The following is a 26,693-nucleotide window of genomic DNA, read 5'->3' as shown; positions in this document are numbered from 1 at the left end:
GTAATTAGGTAAGTTAAAATGAGGTCACTCTGGAGTAGGGTGGGCCCCTAATTGAACATGATTGGTGTCCTTAAAGATGAACATGGGTGGGCCGGCCCCGTGGCTCACTGGGGAGAGTGCGTTGCTGGTAGCCCCGAGGCCGTGGGTTCGGATCCTATATAGGGATGGCCTGTGCGCTCACTGGCTGAGCGTGGTGCAGATGAGACCGTGCCGAGGATTGCAATCCCTTTACCGAAAAAAAAAAAAAAAAGATGACCATGTGAAGACACAGACAAAGAAAGAACGGCTTGTGACTACAGAGGCAGAGATTGGAGATTGGTTCTTCTACAAGCCAAAGAATGCCAAGGATTGCCAGCAGTCACCAGAAGCTAGGAGAGAGGCATAGAGCAGATATTCTCTCACCACTCTCAGGAGGAACTAACCCTGCAGACACCTTGATTTCAGACTTCTGGCCTCCAGAACTGTGAAAGAAGATATTTCTGTTGTTTTAAGCCACTCAGTTTCTGGTACTTTGTTACTGCAGTCCTAGGAAACTAATAGACAGAAGTTCATTGAGTTTTCTGAGCTTCAGTGTCTTCATCTGTGGAATAACATAACACACTCTACATCATGTCGGGGTTTTTTTTGACATTTAAGTGAGAAGGAGTTTCTGCTCTCTGATTCTAGAAGAGCGAGGCTGATGTATGACCTGTTTGCCTTCTTTCCTTCTCTGTAGCTGAGTGAGGAGTTGGATCAGGTGGTTGAAAACTCAGAGCAGACAGATGAGCAGAACAAAGAGTCGATCAAAGTCCAAGGTCCAGATGTCTTACCAGGTAAGTGGGTTTGGTGCTGAGGTTGGAAGTGCTGGAAAATGGCGCTGTGTTGTTGCTGCAGCCAGAGGCCCCAGCCCAGGCACCTTGCCAACTGCAGGAGAGGAGGAGCCCCCTGCCCTGCACCCTGGTGTCAGATCTCAAGTATTGCCCTAGTTTTAAAGCCATACATATTTAACCAGCCTTGAGACAGAGGATATGCCCAAGCCGGTATCTGCTCTTTTCTGTGATCCATTTTGAGTCAGTCCCTGAGGCCAGCTCGTTAGATACAATGGTCACTGCTTTGGGTCTCCGCTCTGGGAAGTGATCTGGATGTTAGAGGCCCACCTGCTAGCAGCTTCCTAGGGAAGGAGGAACAGAAGAGCTTCTGAGAGAAGATCTCATAGGCCCCACCTGTCAGATATCAGGCCTCGCCAGTATTGCTGCCCAGCTGGGTTGCAGGGTCTCAGCAGTCAGTTGGTGTCTTACAGAGCCTCACACATTTGACCCTGTTGACTACTCCTTCCTCCTAGATACACTCTGCTTCCTTAGCTCCTGTGATGTAACCCTTTACTCCTCAGGTCACACCTTCAGTGACTCCTTTGCAGTCACTCTGCAGTTCTTGGATGCTAAATGTTTGTTGTAGGCCCCCTCCTCTCACTCTAGTAAGCGATCTCACCCAGGCCCACTCCCCTGCTTCAGTCACTGTTGTTCATGTTTGTATCTCTAGGCCAGAGGTTATCTATTAATCTCCACACTTACACATTCTGTACATCCAACGGCTCAGGTGATATCTCTGCTTGGATGTCCCAAAGGTACCCTAAACTCCACATGTCCAAAATTGACCTCATGATCTTCCCACTCCCAGCTTGGTCCTCTTCCAGTGTTTTCTCTTTCCGGGAACAGCACTACCACTCATGCAGTTGAACTTTGGAGTCATTCTTCATTCCCTCTTTCCTTTCTTCCCTTCATCCCCTTTTTCTCTGCCCCTCAGCTAGACCAGTCTTCTTCTAGTTTAGGTCTCATTCCTTCCCACCATAGGGCCTGTTTGTTGTTTTATTCTTCTGCCTGGAATTCTCTTCCTTCTGTCACTTTGTTAATGCCTCATTGTTCTCGAGCTCTCAGTGCACTCAATTTTTTCTACAAAGCCTTCTCTGACCTCCTGGACAGGTCACTTCCCACCATCTAGCACTGTCTTTCGCAGTCCACACACCTCCTTTGCAGCTATCGCTGTCAGAATATGTTTCTGTGACTGACTAATGTCTGTCTATTCTAGTAGAATGAAGCTCCATGAGGGCAGACAGCAGTCTGATTTACTCACCACCTTAGCCCTGGCCACACAGTAAAGATTTGTTGAGTGAATGAACGAGTGAATGGAGCCCCAGCCTGACTCTGGCTTCTTGGGTGGAGTGGGGGAGGTGCGAGGGTTCTGTTCACCGTGATTCTTGCATTTGTGAGGAAGGGAATGGGACAGGAAATTCTGTGATTCTGCCTGCTCCTTAGAGAAGACCGTGTAGAAGGAAGGAGGCCGGAAGGGTAGCCAGTGTTTGCTGACTGCCTCCTCTGTGCCAGGCTGTGTCATGCCCGTTCTCAGAACAACTCTGTGAGGTGGTTGTCCTCAATCTACAGGTGAGGACTCAGGCTGAAGGAGGTTAAGTTAAGCGTGGGAAGATCGCATGGATGGTGAACAGACAGACTGAATCAAGTTCTGTCCAACTCCAAACTTTTATAGTATACCAGTGGTTTTTAAGAAATATTTAAGCATCCTTTTACTAAAGCCCAATATGTGAAAGGCAGTGGGATGGCTGCCGCCCACTCTGACACTAGGCAGTGCCTCTGAAGCCCTAAGCCTCCAGGGAGAACCGTTTGAAAGCCCTGTATATCAGTTTCCTATTGTTTCTATAACAAATTACCATAAACTTGGTGGCTTAAAACAACACCAATTTATTATCTTACAGTTCTGAAGGTCAGGAGTCCAAAATGGACCTCACTGGCCTAAAATTAAGGTGTCAGCAGGCCTGAATTCCTTTCTGGAGATGATAGGGGAGAATCTGTTGTCTTGCATTTTCTAGCTTCTGGAGGCTTCCAGTATTCCTTGGCTCCTGGCCCCTTCCTGCCTCTTCAAAGCCAGCAGTGGCTGGTTGAGTCCTTCTCGTATCACATCATTCTGACACTGAGTCTTCTGCCTCCCTCTTCCATGTTTAAAGAGCCCATAGGATCACATTGTGCCCACCCAGATAGTCTTTTTTGAACTCAGCTGATTAGCAACTTTAATCCCATCTGCTGCCTGAATTCCCCTTTTCTGTGTAACTTTATATATTTACAGGTTCCAAGAATTAAGACATGGATATCTTTGGAAGCCTCTATTCTTACTATTCCCTGCACTACCCTCTTCCCCGCAACCAGAAGAGGAGAGATAGATGGAGGCAGCAGGAAGAAGAGGGGGGAGGCCAGACTTGGAAAGATGAGGCTTGCTTTTGTGTTTTCTTTTATAGATAAATGCCAAGGTAAACTAGGAAGTGGCCATGGTGACCTTGTACCTCAGCAGCCTCTCTTTTACCTCAGATTTCTGGGGCCTCAAAGCTTGAGGTTGGTTGGAGCAGGAAGCTTAGCCCCAAGTAGAGCAAATTTTGGGTAATTCCATCAACTGGCAAGAAGAACATTCCCTGCTGCTGGGAACCCCCTCCTGGGCTCATCTCCTTTCTAGGCTAGAGAACATCCAGTTCTTAGGAGTCCTTTTTGCTGCTCTCAAGAGCAACTTGGCCTCAATTTGATGGCCTTATACACAACTCTCGGAGTTTGTTTCCTGCCCCTGAGTCTTCTAATAATAATACAGATAATGGTAATGATTACAGCAGCCACCATTTTTTGAGTGCTTTTATGTAACAGGCTTGTGCAGGGCTTTTTATGTGCACCTTATCCCATAAGCTTCACAGCCACTCTGTGATGGAAATGGTTAGTCGTATATATACATGAGGAACATAGAGACACGAGGTTAAGTAACAAGCTCAACACTAATTAGTTGGCGGGGCTTGAATTTGCCCCCAGGGCTGTCTCTCAGAGTGTCCGACTTTGGCTCAGTTGTTTCTAGATGAGGTGCTTTCCTGCTGCAAGTTCTTCCCTCCCTCCAGCAGTCACTCACGGGCTCCTTCACCTGTCATGCCCAGTGCTAAAGCCACAAAGAGGGTGAATGAGATATAGCCTACCTCCAGGTATTCAGGACATGTATAGAGAGAAAAGTTACCCAAAGAGGAACTTTCCTTCCTCCTCTTGAGCCTTCCCTGACCTCCCTGATGAGATCCTTTTTGCTTTTCTTTGTAGCCTTAGCACAATTGAGAGGTCACATTTATTGAGTTATAATTTTTTAATGAACTGTAATCAGCCCCTTGGCCCTGCTCCCAAGTTCTGCGAACCACAAAGGTTTTGTCTTTTTCTACTTTTTTATAATTCTAATGCCCAGTATAGAGTTTCTGGCCTACTGTAGGTACTCAGTACATATTGTACTATGGGGGAGGGAGGCAGGGATTTGGAGCAGAAAGGCATCTCATCTAGGAGCTGCTGAGCCAACTGGAATGAGAGAATGAGGGCCAAAGAAATGTTAGAGACTGGTGCTCCAGAAATGAATGAAGGAGGGCTGGTTTATGAAGGAAGTGGGATTAATCTGAAGGAAGGGTAACGTGTAGGTGAGAAAGAAGGGGCTGGGTAGAGGAGGGATAGGATAAGCAACTGGATAGAAGTGAGAATAAAATTAGGACATTTGGTAGCACAGCACGGTTGGAGCAGAGGGTTGGTGAGGGAAGTAAAGGGAGATGAGGTAGGAAAGATAGGCTGGGTCAGATTATGGAGGGTTCTGAGTGTCAGAGTCTAGACTTTAGGGAACAGGGAGTATTTAAAGGAATTGGAGCAGGACAGTAAGGGGAGTACAGTGGGATTTAAGGAAGATCAGTGTGGTTGGATTAAGGTGAAGGAAGACAGCTGTATTATATCAAAGGCTGACATGAGCAGCTGCTTTGATGGGAGAGAAGGAAGACTCAAAGAAGATTCTGAGGTTTGAAGCCAGGTGAATGAGAGCATAACACTGTACAGAGGTAAGTCCGGAAAGGCAAGTGGTTTGGAAGAGAAGATCCTTATCTGTTGTGGACATCTCAAGCTTCTGAGCTTTGAGGTTAGTTGAAGTGTTGTCTGGGTGGAAATGCCCAGAGGCAACAAGAGCTGCAAGATTGACAGGAGAGAGGTAAAGGCTGTATAAGTAGGAGGGGTCCCACAGGGTCAGGGTCATGGAGACAGATCGAGAGTGAGCAGGGAGGGCTATGATGATCGAGCCTGGGGAACGTCCACATTTGGGGACCAGGAAAGGAGGTGCAGCTAGAGAAGGAGTTGAGTGGAGGGCCTGGAGGTAGGAGTAGCAGGGCAGGAGGGGACAGTAAGAGAGTGCTGAGTATGCTGAACATTTAGCAGCAGAGATTCAAGTTAAGCATCCAGACATTCAGGGTTATATATCCAACTTTACTCTCTAGAATAAATAATTCCATACCACAATGCAGTAAAAGCTTCAGTCTATTTATTTCCTCTCTATCAAGGCAATCACACCACTCATTCTTTTCAAAGGGAGAAATGACACCAGACATGCTAATGTTTATTACAGTTTATTACATCAGAGTTGTAATCAGATTGACTGAGTAGTCAGTTCTCCATGGAAACAACTATATGTAATAGTCAGAACAAAGACAAGCAACCAAGAAAAAATAGATAAATTGAACCCTATGAAAATGAAAACCTTTTGTGCATCAAAGGACACCATCAAGAAAGTAAAAAGACAGCCCACAGAATGGGAGAAAATATTTGTAAATCATATATCTGATGAAAGACTTGTATTTAGAATATATAAATTACTCTTACAACTTGATAGTAAAAGACAAATAACCCAATTAAAAAACAGGCAAAGAATCTGAATAGACATTTCTCCAAAGAAGGTATACAAATGACCAGTAGGCACATGAAAAGACTCTTACCATCATTAGTCATCAGGAAAATGCAAATCTAGACCACAATAAGATACCACTTCACACCAACTAGGATGGCTGTAATCAGAAAGATGGCTGATGATAAGTTTTGGTGAGGAAACAGAGAAATTGGAACCTACATACATTGCTGGTAGATATGTGAAATGGTACAGCTGCTGTGGAAGACAGTCTGGCAGTCCCTCAAACGGTTAAAGATAGAGTTACCATATGACCCAGAAGTTCCACTGCTAGGTACGTATTTAAGAGAAATAAAAAGTTATGTCTACATGAAAACTTATGTCTACACACAGGCTAGTACGTGAATGTTCATAGTAGCATTATTTATAATAGCCAGAAGGAAGTAATTCAAATGACCATTAGCTGATGAATGGATAAAGTGGTATATTCATGCAATGGAATATTATGTGGCAATAAAAAGGAATGAAGAAATCCATACATGCTACAATTTGGATGAATCTTGAAAACATTCTATTAAGTGAGAGATGTCAGACACAGAAGGCCGCATATGTGATTCCATTTATGTGAAATGTCCAGAGTAGGCAAAGCCATAGAGACAGAAAGATTAGTGGTTGCCAGAGATTGGGGGAAGGAGGAATGACAACTAATGGGTATGGGCTTTCTTTTTGGGTAATGAAAATGTTCTGTAATTAGATAGTGGTGATGGTTGCATACCTTGTGAATATACTAAAAACTACTGAATATTCACTTTAAAAAGGGTAGATTCTATGGCATGCAAGTTATATCTAAAAAAAAATTCCAAAACAGTACCTATCACATCACAAAAAAAAAAAAAAAGACAAAGAATTCAGAATGCATCTTAACCCAGTGCTCTCTGCAAGGTAGATTTTCTCAGGTTGATGGCAGACAGCCATGCCCCCTTCCTCTGAATAAAGTTCCCGTGTTTTTAGAAACTGAATTGCACTTCACAATGGCCTGACTTACATTCTGGGCAAGTTTGGGCTTTTGAAGCAATTCTGTCATGGATTTTATAAAATACATAAATTACCTTTCCCAGGAAATCTTGTGCAATGTTTTTGTCTTTCATTGCTGCAAGTCTGCATTCATTTAAAGGATGCATACTTTTAAAACACATACATTCACTTGCCTGAAAAAGTTTTCAGTTTTCTCACTGAAGAGTACATGGGACAATTTTGTAAAATATCTAGCACATTTTTTTCTTTAATGGTAAAATATAATGGTGTCTAGTTTCAGAATTGGAGTGATTCTTATAACAAGTGTGGATGATAAATAGTTTCACAGTTTTTATTTACATCACATGCCTATTTGTGGATAGTTAAACTTGTCTTATGTGAGTGAAACAGAGGAGGAAACTCTTGGTCAGTGTCTCCACAAGAGTAATTTGTCCAAGTACCTTCACCAATCAAATTGAAGCGATGCAGTTGTCATAAGTTACCTTTTTGTTTGTGCCTTAAATTGGTCAGAGCCCAATCTCCCAGGTGCCCCCCATTAAGTCTGAAGCTCTGGGGGCGGGTACCATGCATTAGTCTGTGGCCAGACAGGAGGCCACAGGGAGCAGCTGGAGCTCAAATCACCACGACTGCAAAGGTGGAGGCCATCTTGGCCTGGCTAGCTCCATGGGCTCTGGGTCACCTGTTTATGTCCATGGGCTTTAGTCTCACTGGAGTCTGGGACCTTCCTGGACATCTAAAGGAACTGGGACCTTCCTGGACATCTAAAGGAATTTATGTCCATGGGCTTTAGTCTCACTGGAGTCTGGGACCTTCCTGGACATCTAAAGGAACTCAGTGACCAGGCCCTGGCCTGGCCACCTGCCCTTCAGGTCCCCCAGAGGTGGGCAGGTGTAGGGACCAAGGGCAGGGGAACCTTCTGGCAGGTGGGTACAGGGTGCCATTTCTTGGCTGAGCAGGCATGCAGCAACTTGGGGGAAGGCCAGCAGGTTAGGCAGAAGATGCAAGCTTCAGAGCAGAACCCTGTATGTGTAGAAGAAATGGAAACAGCTTCTGCCTCAAGCACTTGGGTATGAAGTTCCCAAATCAGTAGTGTTGCTGAAGGTGGTGATGCCCTGGTCACTGTGGGACTGTGGTAGCAGTAGTGGTGGTTGGGGAGCCAGATGAGGTGGCCGTTGCCCTAGTGGGGTAAGGTAACTTGAACTATCACTGAAGCGTTCAGTGGGGGATTAGGTGGTAGGGGCTGGCTGCCTCCCTAGGGAAACTGCCACCTCAGCTCGGGGAAGCAGGGCTCCACCCAGGGCAGCCAGCCCTCCAGCTGCTGGCAGCTGTGGGTGCACTCATTGAGGGTAGGGCCTCTGGGGCAAAGCAGGAATAAGAATGGGAGCCCATTGGGGCTGCCATGGCAGGGGACTGCATTTCCTACTCACAGTATATAGTCGGGTCTTGTTTTTAATCCAGGCTGAGAGTCTCTGCATTTTAATTGGAGTCTTTTGTTCATTTACATTTGATGCAATTATTGATATGTCTGGATTTGGTTCTGCCATTTTGCTGTCTTCCATTAGTCTTACACGTTTTTGGTTTTTCTGTTTCTTTCTTGGAATTTATAAACCTTGCAATATTGTTCAATAATATTTGTTTTAGACAGTCTTAAACTAAAAAACTATGTAAACAGCATTTTATATATATCAACCTAATTAATATTTCCAGCAATCTTTATTTCTTCATTTACAACTAAGAGTTACCATGTAATGTCATTTCTCTTTGGCTTTCAAAATTTTCTTTAGCATTCATAGTAGTGCATGTTTGCTGGTGATGAATGCTTTTGGCTTTTGTATTTGAAAACAGTCAGCAGGGGCTGGCCTGGTGGCGCACTGGATAGTGCGCCGCTTGAGAAGCGCGGCGGCGCTCCCGCCCGAGGGTTCGGATCCTGCATACAGACCAGTTCCCGCTCACTGGCTGAGCGAGGCGCGGGAGCAACACCGAGGGTTGCGATCCCGTTGCCGGTCCCCGGTCCGGTACGGGGGCAACACTGAGGGTTGCGATCCGTTGCCGGACATGGAAAAAGACAAAAGACAAAAAAAAAAAAAGAAAACAGTCAGCAGTCCATATCCATGGTTTCTCCATGAATTCAACTGTGTATCAAAAATACTTGAAAAATAGGGCCAGCCTGTGGCTCACTTGGTAGAGTGTGGTGCTGATAACACCAAGTCAAGGGTTAAGATCCCCTTACTGGTCACCTTTAAAAAAAAAAAAAAAAATTGAAAAATAAAAATTGGTATTGTACTGAACATGTACAGAGTTTTTTCTTGTCATTATTCTCTAAACAGTACAGTGTAAGAACTATTTACATATCATTTAGATTGTACTAGGTATTATAAGTAATCTAGAGATGATTTAAAATATATGAGAGGATGTGCATAGGTTATATGAAAACACTGTATATCATTTTATATCAGAGACTTGAGCATACATGGATTTTGGTATCCATGGGAGGTCCTAAAACCAATCCCCCATAAATACCAAGGGACAGTTGAAGTTTTGCTGGATATAGAATTCTGAGTTGTCAAATTTTTTTTCAGGCACTTTAAGGATGTTCCATTGTCTTTTGGCTTCTATTATTTCTGTTGAGAAGTTGGTCATCCTTAGTGTCAGTCTGCTCTATGTGATATGTCGTTTTTTTTTCTGACTGCTTTCAATATTTCTCTGTGATCTTTGCATTAGCAGTTTGACTATGATTTGCCTTGGGATGGTTTTCTTATTTATCCTGCTTAGCACTTATCGAGCTTGGATGTGTATGTTGATGGCTTTCTCCAGTTTTGGGAAGTTTTGGGGTTATTGTTTTTTCAAATAAATTTGAAAAAAATTTGTGACATTTTTTCTTTTTTTTTTTTTTTTAAAAGATGACCGGTAAGGGGATCTTAACCCTTGACTTGGTGTTGTCAGCACCACGCTCAGCCAGTGAGCGAACCGGCCATCCCTATGTGGGATCCAAACCCGGGGCCTTGGTGTTATCAGCACCGCACTCTACCGAGTGAGCCACAGGCCGGCCCTGTGACATGTTTTTGTGACCTGTTTTCTCTCTTCAGTTACATGTCATTAGGCTGCTAGATGTTGTCACACAGTTATCTGGGCTCCATTTATTTTTTTCTTCAATATTTTCTTCAGATTGGATAATTTCAGTTTATTTAACCTCAATTCATTGACTTAAGCCTGTGCAGTAAATTTTTCCTTTTATTTATTTTTTTAGTGCTAGAATTTTCTCTTGGTTCTTTTTTAAAATTTAATAAGACTTTTTTTTTAAAAAAAGATGACCGGTAAGGGGATCTTAACCCTCGACTTGGTGTTGTCAGCACCACGCTCACCCAGTGAGCGAACCGGCCATCCCTATATGGGATCCGAACCCGTGGCCTTGGTGTTATCAGCACCGCACTCTCCCGAGTGAGCCACAGGCCGGCCCAATAAGACTTTTTTTTATTGTGGTAAAATATACATAACGTAAAACTCACCATCTTAACCATTTTTTTTTTTTTCTTTTTGTCTTTTTTCGTGACCGGCAACGGATCGCAACCGTCAGTGTCGCGCCCGTACCAGACCGGGACCGGCAACGGGACCGCAACCCTCGGTGCTGCGCCCGCACCTCGCTCAGCCAGTGAGCGGGAACCGGTCTGTATGTGGGATCCGAACCCTCGGCGGGAGCACCACCGCACTTCCCAAGCAGCGCACTGTAGCAGTGCGCCACCAGGCCGGCCCCTTAACCATTTTTAAGCATACAGTATAGTGGTATTAAGTACATTCACATTGTTCTGCAACCAATACTACCATCCATCTCCAAAATTCTTTTTCTCCTGCAAAACTGAAACTCTGGTTTTGGTTCTTTTTTATAGCTTCTATTCTCTAGTTTTTGTTACCCTCTTTTTATTCTTTATCCATATATTTGTCTTTAAGTGTTAAAAAGTCCCTGTCTGCTAATTGCAACATGTGGGTCATCTTGAAGTTGGTTTCTATAGATTGCTTTTTCCTTTGAGTTTGATTCACATTTTCTTGTTTCTTTGCATGTCTAGTGATTTTTGATTGAATACTGGACATTATGGGTGATACATTATGGAGATACTGGATTCTGTTAAGATCTTCCAAAAAAAAAAAAAAAAAAAATTTTGTCTTAGCATGTAGCTAATAAGACAAGACTCAAACTCTAAACCTCTATCTCCCCTGCATTAGCAGCTGTTGAAATCTCCATTCAGTTCTTTCAGTTTCCGGCTGTTGCTTTTTTGCTGGACCCCTTTTGGTTTCCAGCCAAAGATTTGAGCACATTTTATTTGCAGATTTGGGAGGTTTGCCCCCTATGTGGCTCCCTCTCTTTCAGGGTTTCACCTTCATTTTCTGGCTGACATTCTGGAACTGAATTGTATCCTTTCACCCTGAACCATGCCTTGCAGGGATTGGCGTGTGCCCTCAGTCAAAAAGCTATAAATTTACAAATCTTGCCAGGTATAATTTTTCTTTCAAGGGTAGGCATCTCTTTCAGTTTCTGCCTGCTTTTGGCCATTCTGCAATGCTTTCAAATAAATATGTTGTCCAAATTTTGTAATTGTTACCTGTGGGAGGGTGGTGTGACCAAGCTACTCTTGTGGCACTGTTAGAAACCAAAAGCCAAGCAGACACCTTTTGGGGCTTACATTCAAACTCTCCCTTTGTGCTCACCTGTGCTATGGAGGAAATAGGCTTTTCCTCAGGGAGTACCATTTTCAGCTGAGGAGCAGAGGGGACACAGGTAGCACTGTGGGAATATCTTAGCTCAGGCTGCCATAACAAAATACCACAGGCTGGGTGGCTTAAACATCAGAAATCTATTTCTTTCTTTTTTTTTTTTTTCCTTTTTGTCTTTTTTCGTGTCCGGCAACGGATCGCAACCCTCAGTGTCGCGCCCGTACCGGACCGGGACCGGCACCGGGATCGCAACCCTCGGCGTCGCGCCCGCACCTCGCTCAGCCAGTGAGCGGGAACCGGTCTGTATGTGGGATCTGAACCCTCGGCGGGAGCGCCGCCGCGCTCCCAAGCGGCGCACTGTAGCAGTGTGCCACCGGGCCGGCCCAGAAATCTATTTCTTTCTTTTTTTTTTTTTTTCCTTTTTGTCTTTTTTCGTGTCCGGCAACGGATCGCAACCCTCAGTGTCGCGCCCGTACCGGACCGGGACCGGCACCGGGATCGCAACCCTCGGCGTCGCGCCCGCACCTCGCTCAGCCAGTGAGCGGGAACCGGTCTGTATGTGGGATCTGAACCCTCGGCGGGAGCGCCGCCGCGCTCCCAAGCGGCGCACTGTAGCAGTGTGCCACCGGGCCGGCCCAGAAATCTATTTCTCATGGTTCTGGAGGCCAGCAAGGTGCCATCAGGGTTACTTTCTGGTGAGGGCTCTCTCCTTGGCTTGCATATGCAGCCTTCATGTCCTCACATGGCCTTTCCTCTATATGCAGGTGCTTCTGGAGTCTGTTCCTCTTCTTTTTTTTTTTTTTTTAATAGATATTTCTATTTTTTTATTTAACCTAAAAAAATAATCATACCATAAAATTAACTTTCCAGCAGGAGCAGGGGAGGATGTACAGTTCTGTGAATTTTATCATGTGTAGATTCATGTAACTACCACCACAATCAGGATCTAGAATGATTCCATCACACCAAAACCCTCCCTTATAGCCACACTTGATGATGGTTTTATTTCAATCTTTATACTTTTTTGTAGCTTCCAAACTCTCTACAATTAGCATGTACTGCTTTAATTTTCAGGGGAAAAAATCCATAATTTAAAGTAATGAAAGTAAAAGAACAACATAATAAACAGTAATAACCTAAAGCAATGGCTTTTTCCTTAATCATTATTGTCTGTTCCTCTTCTTATAAGGACACTGGTCCTGTTAGATTAGGGCCCTGCCCTTATGACTTCATTTAACCTTAATTCCATTGTTAAAGGCCCCGTTTCCAAATACGGTCACATTGGGGGTTCAGACTTCAACATATGAATGGGGGACGGAGGCGGGGGGGGGGCACAGTTCCATGCATAACAGAGAGTAATCTAGGCTCAGGATAGTGTGAGAATAGGTAGGGGAGGTAGAACTGTGTGGTAGGATTGATATCAGGACACTGTTAGTCAGTCACCATGTAAATGCAGAATGCCTCCTCTGTCCTAGGCACAGCAGAAAGGGCTAGGGATCCAGTTATGGACAAGACTGGCCCTGCCTCATGGAGCTTGAGCCTAGGGGGATAAAAAGACATATAGACACAGCGACACTGCAGAGTGATGAAGTAGGGGACATCTAGGGTACCCTAGGAACACTGAGGAAGGGGTACCGCAAAGTTATGGGCCAGGGAAGGCTTCCTCGAGGAAATGCCTTTCCAAATTGAAACCTGAAGGATGAGTAAGAAGCCAGCTATGGAAGAATAGTGCTTCAGACCAAGCATAGGGAATGGCAAGTGTGAGAGACTCTGGGGTTGAGAAGGACACTGGAGGAATAGCAGATCATTTGGTAGAGAGGGAGCTGGGGGAATAGGGGAGTGGAGTGTTGAGGGATAAGACCAGAGAAGCAGGTTGGGGTCAGTTCTCTTGTTGGATTGTAACTGTCCCCTTAGAGACAATAAGGAGACAGTAATCTCTTTAAAGACAACAAGTTTTCTTTAGCTTGGGGTCCTGTGCCTAGCAGAGTGGGTACATAGCAAATGTTTACAGGTGCCCTTTGTTATGATTTGGGGGAGAGGTGGGAAGGCTGAGTGTGGGGCAACCTCAACTCTATGGTAAAGCAGGTAAGGACCTGGAGGTTGGTGACCGTCTCTGGCTGCACTCTGCCCTGTGCTCTGGGTCACGTGGTGTTTTGTTGTTGTCAGGCCTGGACAGTGAGTCTGCCTCCAGCAGCATCCGCTTCAGCAAGGCCTGCCTGAAGAACGTCTTCTCGGTCCTGCTCATCTTCATCTACCTGCTGCTCATGGCTGTGGCTGTCTTCCTAGTCTATCAGACCATCACGGACTTTCGTGAAAAACTCAAGCACCCTGTCATGTCTGTGTCTTACAAAGAAGTGGATCGCTATGATGCCCCAGGTACAGCTTGACCCTGACTTGCCCTTGGGGCCCCAGATCTGGGCCATTGTTGTATTCTCAGCACAGTGCTGGGTTCTTCAGGCAGGGCAGAAGAGTCTGAGCATAGTCTAGGTGTAGAGTACACAGTGAAACAGCTGCTGTCAGGACTCAGCAGTGTGTGTTACGTGCTGAGGAGAGAGGAATATGGAGCCTGCAGTGGTTACTGTAGAACCAGGTGGTCAAAGAAACTTTGCGAAGAGGTAGGATTGGAGCTGGGCTTTGAAAGCTCACAGATGGGATGACAGTGTTCCTGGGAGGAGGATCAGCAGGAGCAAAGGGGCATATAGGAGGCAGAGGCTTTGTTGCAGAGGATGAAGCTAGCCTGGCTGGAGCCAGAGGCCAGTGATGAGAAGTAGAGTCAGGGCTGGACTGAGGGGTCTTGGGGCAAGGGGAGGCAGGGGCCCTGTCTGGGGTGGGGCTCCCAAGCCACAGTGAGTATACCTTTTCTGCCCCACTGGGGTGTCTGGTCCCTGACTGGGAAGTTATCTCTACAGCAGAGCACACTGTTGGCTGCAGGTCTGGCAGCAAGCACTATGGGAACTGTGGAGTGATGGGAATGCACGATCACTGTGGGTCCAGGCCCTGGTGTGGGCCGCTTGGTCTGCCCACAGGGCCCCTGAGGGGCCCTTGGCTCAGCCCGGCCTGCTTGCTGGGCAGAGCCAGAGTCCAGATACCATCTGCCCGGGGCCTCTCAACAGCCCGCAGTGCGGCCAAGTTTACTGGTCACAGCTCCTCTGCATGCTTTGCCTGGCTGTGTTTGTACCTCTTCTGTGTGTTTGCTTTGTTTCCCATCTGTAGGTTTTCCTTTCTGTGTCTGGTCTCTTGGTCTCTTTGAACTCTGCCTGTCTCTGATGCCACGTGCTGCCCTCAGCATTTCTGCCTTTGAGGTGGAACAGCTGTTGGTAGAGCCTCGGATGAGGTGCCTGGGCTGGGGGACAAGGAAGGACTATTGGGATACGGTTCGCACACTTGGAGCCCAGTCAGAGCAGAGATGAGAGACAGTATGAGCTCTGGGGAAGCCCACAGCCTAGAGACTCCCAGCGAATCTGCAGGTGGGGGACAGGCCAGAGGGAGGGCACAGCTGGCTCTGTCAAGGGCGGCTCTGAGGTGGAGCAGGGTTTGGTGTGGGCACCAGGGAGGTTGTACCCCAGGTCAGCTTGCGCCCTCCACAGAGTGGATGTGGCTGCCCACCCTCTGTAACCTTTTCTTCTCCCTTCTCTGAGTCACCCAGGGAGTCTGGAACATAGATTGTGGGTGGGTGTGAGATGATTTCTGGGGTGTGGTCATGGGCTTTGACTTCTGACGTTCGCTTTTCCCTGCTTGTGCCCCCAGGTATTGCCCTGTACCCTGGTCAGGCCCAGTTGCTAAGCTGTAAGCACCATTACGAGGTCATTCCACCTCTGTCGAGCCCTGGCCTGCCAGGTGACATGAACTGCACCACCCAGAGGATCAACTACACGGACCCTTTCTCCAGTCAGACCGTGGTAACTTGTCTCCCTGAGCTGGGTCTAGGCAGTGTGCGCTGTTAGCCTCGTACCCTGAGGGCCCACATCAGTTTCTTCCCAGGAGGCCTTCTCACACTCGCTTGGTGTGGACCCTAGGTCCCTGAGCAGACGTGAGGCTGTGCCAGGTGGACACTCTGCCGCAGCTGGCTCACCTGCTTTCAGAGAGGACAGTGAAGACCTCGGCCTCCACTAAGTGGCCCTCAGAGATTCTGGACAACATTATGAGACCTGGTCCTTGATGGAGGGATGGCAGGGCAAAAGGGCAGGGCCGGTGGGATGTAGCAAAGTGGGTCCCTACCTGTTAGACAGAATCGCCCAGATACTTTTGAAAATACAGATTCTGAGTTTCCATTTGTGAGTCATAATTCCTGAGGAAGGGGCATGGAAATCCATATCCTGAAATAAATATGCCAATATAAGAGAAGGAGCCTGGGGATGAAGACTCCTGGGCCCTGGCCCGGCTCCACCATTACTCCCGTGCAGCTCAGCTGGGGAACAGCAGCAGCTGGGCTCTGAGCCATCAGGGAGGAGCAGCTCCTGCACAGGGTTTTGAAAGCAGGGAAGAGACTTTGCATTTATTTACTTCTTATCTTTTTCATTGCATATCCTTGCTTCAGAGAAGGTTGAAAGGGGCTGTGTAAAAGTTTTCCAGATCAAAGAAGGAAAGACAGGTTTTCTAAGCAGAGGAGACTGCACACCAAGTCCCAAAGGGAGGGGACACAAATCCTCCCTGTGCCTCTGGAAAAATTACAGTGGGCATGTGTATGGAGAGGAGTGGTTCAGAGGGTTGTGCGCCCCTGGGAGAGTGATGGGAGGGTGGAGCAGTGGATGGAAGTGATGGCCAGACGAGAAAAGCACACGTGCTGTGATGCTGAGACAGTCTTGCTCCTTTGGGTGGTCGGGATCTGTTAGCGGATTTTAAGATGAAAGTCACAATAAGATTTTTTGTTAATTTGTTTATTCTAGGCTTCCTACTGAAATCCTGCTGACATGATTCCCACTCCTGCAAAAAAATGGAGTAGAATAGAATATCAGTAATATCACTGCAAACTAAGAAAGGGTATCACTGGCAGATGAGAAGTTTTGAGGAACTGGTGTAAAATATAATTAGATTGGGACTGATTAATGGAGCAAACACATCAGAAAAAACCATTAACCCAAAACAGATGCAGTTGAGGACTGATGGAGAGCTTGCACCTCCCCAGCTCAGCATCAGCATGGTCAGAGAGCAGGGCTGGCCGTAGGGCGTCGGCGGGGTAGTTCTTGCGGGACTGCTGTTGGCTAAGCCAGCCACCCCCTTGCCCTCTCCCGGTATGCAGAGTAGCTGGGGATGGTGTTGCTTCTGGGTAAAAGGTCCTGGAACCATTCTCTGCTTCAGCTAAGGAAAGGTCTTCTGCTTGGGCATTGGAAACAGCAGAACTTGAGATCGGACCTCCACAGCAGACGAGCAGAGAAGACCAAGGAAGGAATCTCTTCCCAGAAGTGAAATACACTGGAAGAGCCAGCACGTCCCACTTCCCTCCCACTTCCACAGAGTGTAGGCACAGTCAGCCTTCCATGCAAGGGAGCGGCTGGTTAGAGAAACAGAAATATTTCCTTTGGAGGAAACCCACATCCCAGACCTAACACTAGTCAACAAATCCTTCATTCTTAAATAAGAATGGAGAATTAGTGGGCACTAGACATTTACATGAAACCAACAACATAAAAGAAAAGGACCAAGATGAACAAGCAGAATGGACTTTACAGTAGGGAAACAGAAGCTAATTAAAGCAAAAGGAAAAGCAACTTAAAACAATTCTAATGTAGAGCTGTCTACACAATAGAAACTGATGGATTCCCAGCTCTCTTCTTCCCCTCTGTAAAACATGCTGATGAACGCCCACAGCACGCTTACACCCCACTGCGAGTGCCTCTTGTCTGGTTGGCTCTCCTCCTCCCCGACAATTGAGTAGTAAGCTTCCTAGGAGTCAGCTGGGGTCATTCCCAAATCTGTTGATGCCGGTTGTACTTGTTACGATTGTTATGTAATCTAAATATTATAAAAACCCATGAAATAAGGGCACAAAAAGATAATTATTTCCACGAAAACGAAGTTCAGTGCAGTTACTGCCTTCAGCTCTGAGTGGTTAGTTTTCTTCATCAATTCCCTGCAGTCCACAAGCTACAAACTAATTGAGCAGTTTTCTCCTGCTTATCCACCAGCTCCCCCATGCCAAACCAGTGTGTATCAGGGCGGAATACGAGCAGAGCGGTAGCGCTCCCATCTGGAAAAGAAAGAATAGGATGCACCCAGCAGTGCTGCTTCGCAGCTGGGATGAAGCCCTGCGGGCTGGGATGTGTGAGGTCCCCTGCCTTGGCGTGAAGTCTGCTCCTTGGTTAGACCTTATTGCTGCCCTCTGGGAGATTCCAGTGTGCTCTGGCCGCTGGGAGTTCTACCTTGTTGGTAATTCTCTGTAGCCATATCTGAAGTAAGCATTAGATAATAGGCCCTCCTTGGGGGTTGGACTGCTTCTGCCACCCACTTCCTGCTTGTGTAGTTTTGGGTGTGGCTTTAGAGCTGAACAGTCACAGGCTTGGAGATTGGCTTGTTATTAGACTGTTCCTCTTGTGGCCTTCATTTGCAATAAGATTTCTTCAGAAGCATGTAGGCTTCTGGCCACTGAGTCCATGCGAAAGCAACCCCAGGCGAGGGTCTCATGCAGTCACATTTTGTAAATCTTCAGATTCTTCTTGATTTTCTCAGCACTCGTGCTTTCAATGAAATGGTAGTTAACGTTTGCCAAATGCTTTGCTCTGCCATGGTATGGGTCACCTCCTTTCCAGCCTACAGGATCCGCATCTGTTTCCTTACTGCCTACTGTTTTCCCACCACCCAAATAAATCTGTGGACTGTATTAGGGCCAGGAGCAGAATATATATTGGTTCTATACTTGAATTTAGTATAGGATAAAGGAGGAAGGGGAGGGGCTTTGAAACCATCTGGGGTGTGGGACATAGGTCCTCATTTCACACCGTGTGCTAAACTCAAGCCAGGTTTGTAAAATAAATGTAAAACATTTCAAAGTGGGCCGGCCCGGTGGCGCACTGCTACAGTGCACCGCTTGGGAGTGTGGTGGCGCTCCCGCCGAGGGTTCGGATCCCACATACAGATTGGCCGCTCACTGGCTGAGTGAGGTGCGGGCACAACACGGAGAGTTGCGATCCCATTGCTGGTCCCGGTCCGGTACGGGCGCGACACTGAGGGTTGCGATCCGTTGCCGGTCACAAAAAAAAAGACAAAAAGAAAAAAAAAAAATTTCAGGGCTGGCCCGGTGGCTCACTGCTATAGTGCGCCGCTTGGGAAGCGCGGTGGCGCTCCCGCCGAGGGTTCAGATCCCACATAGAGACCGGTTCCTGCTCACTGGCTGAGCGAGGTGCAGTTTGTGATCCCGTTGCTGGTCCCGGTCCGGTACGGGGGCGACACTGAGAGTTGCGATCCGTTGCCGGACACGGAAAAAGACAAAGGAAAAAAAAAAATTTCAAAGTGCTTCAGAGAAATATGGGAGAATATTGATATAATTTTGGCTTTCCTTAGCAAGCAAAACCCAGAAGCCATAAAGGAAAATATTTACAAATTTCACTTGAGCAAGTATAAAGCTTCTGTAGAACAAACGACATTAGAAACAAAGTGACTGAGAGAAAACATTGGCACGTGTAACATCCTTAATAAGTGAGCATCCTTACTAAATAAAGAGCTTCCATAGTGTGACCAAGGAGAAAAGTGGACAGAGGATGAATTGTATTTGGCTCTGATCCAGCCATTGTGCCAAGAAAACTACCCAGGGCTGAATAGGAGTCAGGGCCCAGGCCTGCTTTCTGGCCAGTGGTCACTTGGGAGGCTGCTGGGCGAGGAACTGTGGACTTCCCAGTCAGTGCTTCTGCCATTAGATCCAGAAGCTTCTGTGTTCAAGGCGAGGATTGCGAAGGACGCTGCAGCTCTCACAGGACTGAGTTTCCCACCTTTGTCTCCCTGCAGAAATCCGCTCTGATTGTCCAGGGGCCCCGGGAAGTAAAGAAGCGGGAGCTGGTCTTCCTCCAGTTCCGCCTGAACCAGAGTAGCGAGGACTTCAGTGCCATTGATTACCTCCTCTTCTCATCTTTCCAGGAGTTCCTGCAAAGGTGGCCTTTCAGAGCTCACAGTGGGCTTGCTATCTACTTTTTTATCTTATTCCAGCCTAGGCTGGGGTCGTGGGGGGAGGGCAAAGGTGAGGAAGTGGGGCTGTCAGGTGACCCAGGGGCCTATTGCCTGGGGCTGTGGAAGAGTAGAGGGAGCTGCTTTGATTTGCGAGCCTCCTGGAGAGCAGGTTCCTGCCTGGTGCCTTGTTTTCCCCTACAGGGTGTATGGAACTGTGTCTTGCTCTTAGTGAGGGCTCAGTGTGTGTGTGTCATACATATCTCATATGAGGACATAAGTCCTGCCAGTGGCTTTTGGTCTTTGCTTGTGATGAATGTCCCCTGACCATCAGAAAGTTCCCGTCTGTTCTAGATACACAGCTATGGAGACATCACACCACGGTCCCAGCTCTGGGGCAGGTGCTTGTTAAGGGCAGGAGTATTTTCCGCATGTGCTTGAGCTGAGGTGACTCAGTCTCTGCCAGGTCCTGCTGATCCTCAGGCGCTCCGTCAGAAGGAAGTAGGGAGGCAGCCCCAGTGGCCGGGAGGCTGCTCCCTAACGTGACAGGAAGCGAGCTGCCTCCACCATTCCTTGCCGCCACTGCTCCGTCCTTCTTGCTCTGGAGCTGGGAGCCTCTGATTAGTGTCTTCTGCCCTTTCTGCCCGCCCCCCCCCCCAATTTCCTCTCCTTTCTCTGCTCAAAGCTTGCCCATCGTGCCTTCCTCCACCCCTACACTGTGCCTCTTGCGTGAGTACCCTCATTTCTGTGCTGCACGTTCTGCTTGCTAATGTATGCTTTGATCTTGTTGCTCTGCATCATCCTGGGGCAGACATTGTGGGTGTCTCTGCTGGCTGAGAGCTCCCCCAGGAACCTCCTCCCTTCTTTGGGCCTTCTGGGGGAGCCGACAGGCCAGGGAGGGCTCTGCTCAAATCCAGAGTTCTCTAAGGAGTGAGTGCCCATTGCTTTGGGAGCAGGTGTAGGACTGATGAGGTGGAAGGGAGGAGATCTCCTATTGGGAGCTTCAGGGATCATGCCCTGCCTTGAGGCTGCTGGCAACTCCCCCTCCATTTGGAAACCAAATGTAGAGGAAGCAAGTATGGGCCTTGCTTTTGCTGGTGACTGATTAAAGCCCTGCTGAGGCAGCCAGAATGTGGAGAGAAAGCCGAGTGGGCAGCATCGTGGTTGTGCCAGCAAAGAAACCAGCTTGAAGTGGGGGCTGGAGTTTGGGTCTGGCCGTGTCTGAATCCTCTTGCCAGGCCTGGAATAACTTGGACCTTTCTTCTCTCTGTCTTCCAAGCCCAGACAGGGTAGGCTTCATGCAGGCCTGTGAGAGTGCCTACTCCAGCTGGAAGTTCTCTGGGGGCTTCCGCACCTGGGTCAAGATGTCACTGGTGAAGACCAAGGAGGAGGATGGGCGGGAAGCAGTGGAGTTTCGGCAGGAGGTAGGTGGTTGTGGGTTTGCTCCTTATTGCTGGCGATTTTTCTGTACTTGAGTCTGTGGTGAGGGAAGCTTCGCAGAGAAGGGGGTCCTTTGAGCAGGGCCTTAAGGGTGAGAAGGGACCCCAGCTGAAGGCTTCATGTGTCCCGCCAGGGAGTGTGCATGCTCTTGTGCATGTGGTAGGTGTGCCAGCAGTCACCACAGAACACACGCGTGGGGCTGAGGGGCGGGAGCTTACCTGGCTGAGTCTGACACCCTGTTCCTGGCAGTACTCTGAGAGGCGGGTAGCGGCACAGTGCACTGGTTACTTGCGGGGAAGGGACACTAGACTCAGTGATCTCTCAAGCTGGGGGTATAGGAAGAAAAGACTAGTTGTCTTCCTGTATTTTTTTCCTCATCCTTTTAACATTTCTGTTTTTGAATGTTTTAAAATGTATATAACAGAATTAGTGCATGTTATATCACTTATAAAGTTGTAAATATATTGGGTGCATGCTAAAAAATTTTTTATTAATGGGAACTGCGATCAAAAAGCTTTCAGCCCTCCGGCCTAGAGGCCAAGAGATATGCTCAGGGTTGCTTGCTGTGTCCCCATGGGAGCTGGAGAGGACCTTGGGAAAAGGCATGGTGGCGGGGCTGGAGATGGGAGATTTTGGCCGCCTCAGCAGGGCTGTGGGTCAGTCAGCAGCAAAAGCAAGGCCCATCCCTGCTTCTGGGGCTTCCACCCTGGCCCACTGCTCCCTGCCCTTCTCTTGCATCCACATCGAGAGCCAGGCTGTCCTGTGTGCAGGTGGCAGGTGCTGCCGAGGAAGCGAGAGGAGACAGATCTGTCTCTCACCTTCTCTTCCTCCTTGGAAGTGTTCCATTTGGGCAGGATGCTGACGGTCAGCATTAGGAAAGGTCTGGGTTGGAGTGGAAGAACCCACTCCAGTCAACTGGGCTGTCATTGGCCAGAAGGCATGCATTAGTCCAGTTGGGGACTGTCTTGAAACTGCCTCTCCATGAGCCTCGCTCCTAGGACTATTCCAGGTTGGATACTTTTGGGAGAGGCTCAAAGGTTTCTTCAAGAGGACGGGCTATTTTTCCTGCCTTAGGAGATAACAACCCCCTTTGTAACAGATCCTTAAGATATTCCTATTTCGTAAGATAACCATCATCTCCTGGATTTTTACTCCATACTTTTCTCTAAAAACTCCAAGTCCTTTCTCACCTGGCCTCACAACAGCTCTGAGAAAGGAGACTAAGTGTGGTCATTCACCTCTCAATTAGGTACAACCCCATCTACTCTGGCTTTCCTGGTAGCTCCAACTGTGATCTGAAACTAAAGGGGCAAAAATCCTAGCAAACCTATAAATTTGAGAAATTTTTAATTCCCTTTATTATTGCCTAAATTGGAAGTCTTTTGCTGGGGTCAGGAGCTCTTTTAAACAACATTGTGTTTTAGAGTTTAAGATGCTCTTAGATTGTTTCACTTGATCCTCACCATGCTGCAGCAAGGCAGGCATCTTGTTCCGTTTCTCGGGTGCAGGGCTGAGGCTGGAGCAGGGCCTCTGCCTCTGGAACCGTTTTCTCCATTACACCACGCCGCCTCAGTAATCAATCACCAGGTCTTCCCAGGCAGGCCTACTAACCATTTATGGGGAGTGCTCAGCTGTGTGGATCTGTGAGGCTGTACTTTATACAGCTGGATACAGCACATAAGATCAAGTATTTTGAAATTTGGGATTTTTATTGCTTTTGAGTATAAATCTTACATGGTAGTTTGAATATGGTTTGTGAGTACAGATGCCTAATGACAGATTGACATATTTTGACAGAAAATGACAGATTTTGGTGACAATCCAAAATACCTATTACACATCACAGACCCTGTCCATTTCCCCAAAGAACTATGGAAACCAAGGGAAAGCCTTGGGTCTGGTACCAGTTTCAGGATTTTGTGTTTATGAGATTTTTCCCTTGCTCTTTCCAAAAGATGGTGTGCAGAGAGCCCGGGTTTCAGATTCCCTGCCTGCTCACTCTTTCCCGAGACCCAGACAAGGGAGGGGTGCACAGATGTGGTAACACTGTTTCTCTCTTCCATGCCTAGACAAGTGTGGTTAACTACATTGACCAGAGACCAGCCGCAGAAAAAAGTGCTCAGTTGTTTTTTGTGGTATTTGAATGGAAAGATCCTTTCATCCAGAAAGTCCAAGATGTGAGTATTATTAAGATCATGAGCACAAACTCCTTGCCCTGCAGCACCGTGGCTCATCCTTGCTGTCCTCATCTTCCTCCATAGTGCAAGTCAGTTTGCAGTGCACATTTAGGACACTGATGTTATATATAATTTGTGTTTAGTCTTCATCACTAAGCTTTTGTCCCTCTGAAGGTGGGGACTTTGTCATCTTGTTCACTACCATCATCTGGTATCTAGCTGAGTGCTTAGCACAGAGTAGCTGCTTGGTAGTAACGCTGAATAAATTGAGTAGAAGGCATTCAGTTACTATGGGTTATTGCTACTGGAAGTCATTCTTTTTTAATGGTTCTCTGTAGGATAAGTACTTACTATTTGGGGTAAGTTAGAGCAGAAAGGTACAAATAAATAATTAACAGAGCATCAATAAATGCCAAATTCTTAGACTCACAGTCTTGAAAGGGGAGGAATAGTTGGACATCTTTGCTAAAAGAACGTTCATGACAGACCATCCACCAGAACCAGTATCAAATCTAATATTGACTGGCATTCAGATCATCACAAAATGTCCTGACATGGTCATGGCTTAGGGAAGATATTTCATAGCTGACTCAAACACATAAACTTCCAACCCAGGTAGGGATTCTGTGCTACAGATGTGCTCTGTTATCACCCACCACCGCTGTTAATTATGGATTGGCAAGGCTTTGTGTGAAGAGGTGTGTGCACAGGCTTAGAATGAAGACTGGGTGGAAGAACAGCTTTCAGCTGTACATGTAAAACATGCTCTACGTTTTTTAACCTATTACGTTCAGTATGAAGTACCTATTATGGGCCAAGTAGAGCCCCATGCTCAAGTCATGCTTTACTTGCGTGGTCACTCGCTTCATAACAGTCGTGAATGGTGGCATAACCATTTTTTATGTGAACACTGAGGCTCGTATTGTCTAAGCTGGGCTTAAAAGTGTTTTATTTTCACAACGCTGGGGAATTCAGAAATCCAAGATAAGTCCTTTGCCTTAAAGAGTATACAATTTAGTGGGGAGCTATCTGTTGCTTTAAATTACTAATTCCAGACAATAATTAACTGTCAAAGGAGTTTGTAGGGTAAATAGCTGTGCTGAAATCCAGAGAGGGTTTTGGCTTAGTGGTCAGAGAAAGCTTTGAGACTTTGAAGGATTAGTAAACCTGGCTAGGAGGAAAGCATCATAGGCAGGGGAAGTAAGAGGAGCTGAACTGCAGGTAGGAAAGGGTGAGGTGAGTTTGGGGGGAAAGGCTGTCGCTGCACTAGAGAGAAGGAAGAGTTTGAGACTGGAGTAACTGTGAGATGGGAAGAAAATGAGGGAAACTGACCTTCCAGATCAGGTATAGCTTTAGGGAAATTTGTCACTTACTGTTGGATTAGGCCACAAAATTAAAGTTTAATAATGAATATTTTATTTGTGCAGAGCTTTCTTGAAAAATGATTTTTTTTTTCTTCCAGAATTTCTTTATTATGCGGAGGGTTTAGTATTTTTCTCCTCATTGAGCTATGGACATTAAGGGCAGACTCTGAATGAAGTATGGAGTTAGGACAATTTCAGAGCCCAGGTGTTTCTCTTGTATCCCCAGTAATTTGGGAGGGGCTCTTGACAATAACACTAGTATGACTTAAGAACCAAGATTGAGGCAAACCAATCATCCCGTGTTTGTTTGTCTTTTCATAGATAATCACTGCCAATCCTTGGAACACAATCGCTCTTCTCTGTGGGGCCTTCTTGGCATTATTTAAAGCAGCAGAGTTTGCCAAACTGAGTGTGAAATGGATGATTAAAATTAGGAAGAGATACCTTAAAAGAAGAGGCCAGGCAACGAACCACATAAGCTAAAGTCGCCTTGCATTGTTCATGGAACTGCCCGCGTTAATGGAAGTTCTCATCACTTCCACTTTAATAAACCGAGCTAAGCAGCAGTCCTGTAGTCACTTAAGAGATGGGCCTTGCTGGGAGAACAGCTTGTCAAACTGGAACTTTTAACTTGGCCTAAGAAGACGCTGTTTAGAACCTAATGGAAAAGATCCAACGGATAACCGAAGTTATTTATTTAAATTATTAATGAACATTTTAAAGAGCTGTTCAATGACTTATGAATAGGGTTTGTGGAAGATGCCTTTGTTTGGTTCATTGTATAGTTAAGCTCTGAAAGGATAATTATGGCTCTACTTTTTACCTTAGGTTTTTCCCTTAGATTTTTAAAGTAGAAGAGTGATTTTCTTTTTCCAAAAATCATATCAAGACGTACAGGTCATGCTAAGGAACCTCTGTGCACCGTACACAAGGAAAGGCAAAACCCCTTTTGACTTTGGCATCATCTGCCATCTATGTTGTCCAGCCTCTCTCTGATAAAGTCTCATTTGTTAAATGAGACTTTAAAACTAATAGAAACTATTAATTATTTCTTATGGACTGACTTGCCTCTTGTCTGGCTAGAATATTCGTTGATGCAGGTATGAATTTAGAGTGATTAACACTCAAAAGGATTAGGACAGATGTATTTAGCAGGTGCCTCCTCAGTGTATTTTGATGATTTCATTAACAGGTAAATAAAAGATTAATACAAAAGGAATGAGTGTGCCAGTATGAATATCTGCTAAATCAACCGGCACTGATACTCTCTCATTCTGTGACATCCAAAAACAAAAGGTAACCTGAGTCTGGACTCCCAAGATGGATGGATCCAACTCCCGAGGTACGTCATAATTATTTCCAGGGAAAGGTCGTTGGGCATGGCAATTGATGGCGTGTGGCCAGGAAGAGTGACATGTCACGGCCCATGTATAAGCTGTGTTAACTCTTCACTGTGTCCTACAAAACCACCCGTCTGAGAAAGGGGCACTGAGAACGATGCTCAAAGCTTTCAGCCTAGCCTTTAACAGAGATGAGTACTGTAATAAACCATCTTTGTATTTTTCACATTTATGGATTTAAGGTTATAAAATTTGTTTCAAGAATTTCAAATTATTTACATGCCTGTAGCATCCAAAGGTGACTTGAGTAATTCCTGAATTTTGTAGTCTGGCTTTAGATAATCCAAAGAGACCAACTCACATGTATGAGTAGGGCATTTGTCTTGTGTCTAATTCAGCAAGAAGCTTTTTTCGTTGAATTATTAGAAGTGAACTTGTGTAACATATTCCCTGCTACTTTTCTGCTCCACAGAAGCATGGGAATTCAAATTTTAATCTAGGGCAAATTAAAAACCAGGCATAAAAGCTTACATTACCACTACTGAAAAACGTGTGTGTAGTTTTTCATGCAACTCTCAAGAGGACAACATCACTTTAATGTGATTTACATGTCTAAGAAAATTTGCTTCAATGAATATAACTGAAAGTATATTTCCTATATTATGAGAAGTTGAGACACCTATTAAATGTGCTTTAGAGTAAGTAGCTTATTAGGAAGCGAACATTTTTATCTATTTGAAGAAAAAAAAAACTACTAGCTGCAATCTGTCAAAATCCACTCTGGCTGTTTTTCAGTGGAAGAAATGTATATCTAAGCCTTCTACAAA

General features: G+C 46.2%; 1 protein-coding gene and 1 pseudogene across 1 annotated transcript; one reads left to right on the top strand and one right to left on the bottom strand.

Annotated features, from left to right (window-relative positions):
• The first annotated feature begins 720 nt into the window (after positions 1-720).
• On the top strand, positions 721-26,396 carry TMEM206 (transmembrane protein 206). The gene is made up of 7 exons (XM_008585080.1): positions 721-812; positions 13,618-13,827; positions 15,199-15,350; positions 19,390-19,532; positions 20,825-20,969; positions 23,055-23,162; positions 24,848-26,396. Exons 2-7 carry the CDS (start codon positions 13,716-13,718, stop codon positions 25,007-25,009), a joined length of 822 nt encoding a protein of 273 aa, XP_008583302.1. The 5' UTR covers positions 721-812; positions 13,618-13,715; the 3' UTR covers positions 25,010-26,396.
• Positions 7,280-8,542, bottom strand: LOC103600751 (annotated as a pseudogene).
• Positions 26,397-26,693: the final 297 nt, after the last annotated feature.

Source organism: Galeopterus variegatus, unplaced genomic scaffold (assembly GCF_000696425.1).
Source record: "Galeopterus variegatus unplaced genomic scaffold, G_variegatus-3.0.2 Scaffold3446, whole genome shotgun sequence".
Lineage (NCBI taxonomy): Eukaryota > Metazoa > Chordata > Mammalia > Dermoptera > Cynocephalidae > Galeopterus > Galeopterus variegatus.
The sequence above is the reverse complement of the archived record's forward strand: the minus strand, read 5'-3'. Positions and strand labels throughout refer to the sequence as shown.

Excerpts from the sequence above, each read along its gene's own strand:
- TMEM206 (XM_008585080.1), top strand. The coding sequence starts at position 13,716 with ATGGCTGTGGCTGTCTTCCTAGTCTATCAGACCATCACGGACTTTCGT. Across the intron at positions 15,351-19,389 it reads CTTTCTCCAGTCAGACCGTG|AAATCCGCTCTGATTGTCCA; the intron begins GTAACTTGTCTC and ends GTCTCCCTGCAG. Across the intron at positions 19,533-20,824 it reads TTCCAGGAGTTCCTGCAAAG|CCCAGACAGGGTAGGCTTCA; the intron begins GTGGCCTTTCAG and ends CTGTCTTCCAAG.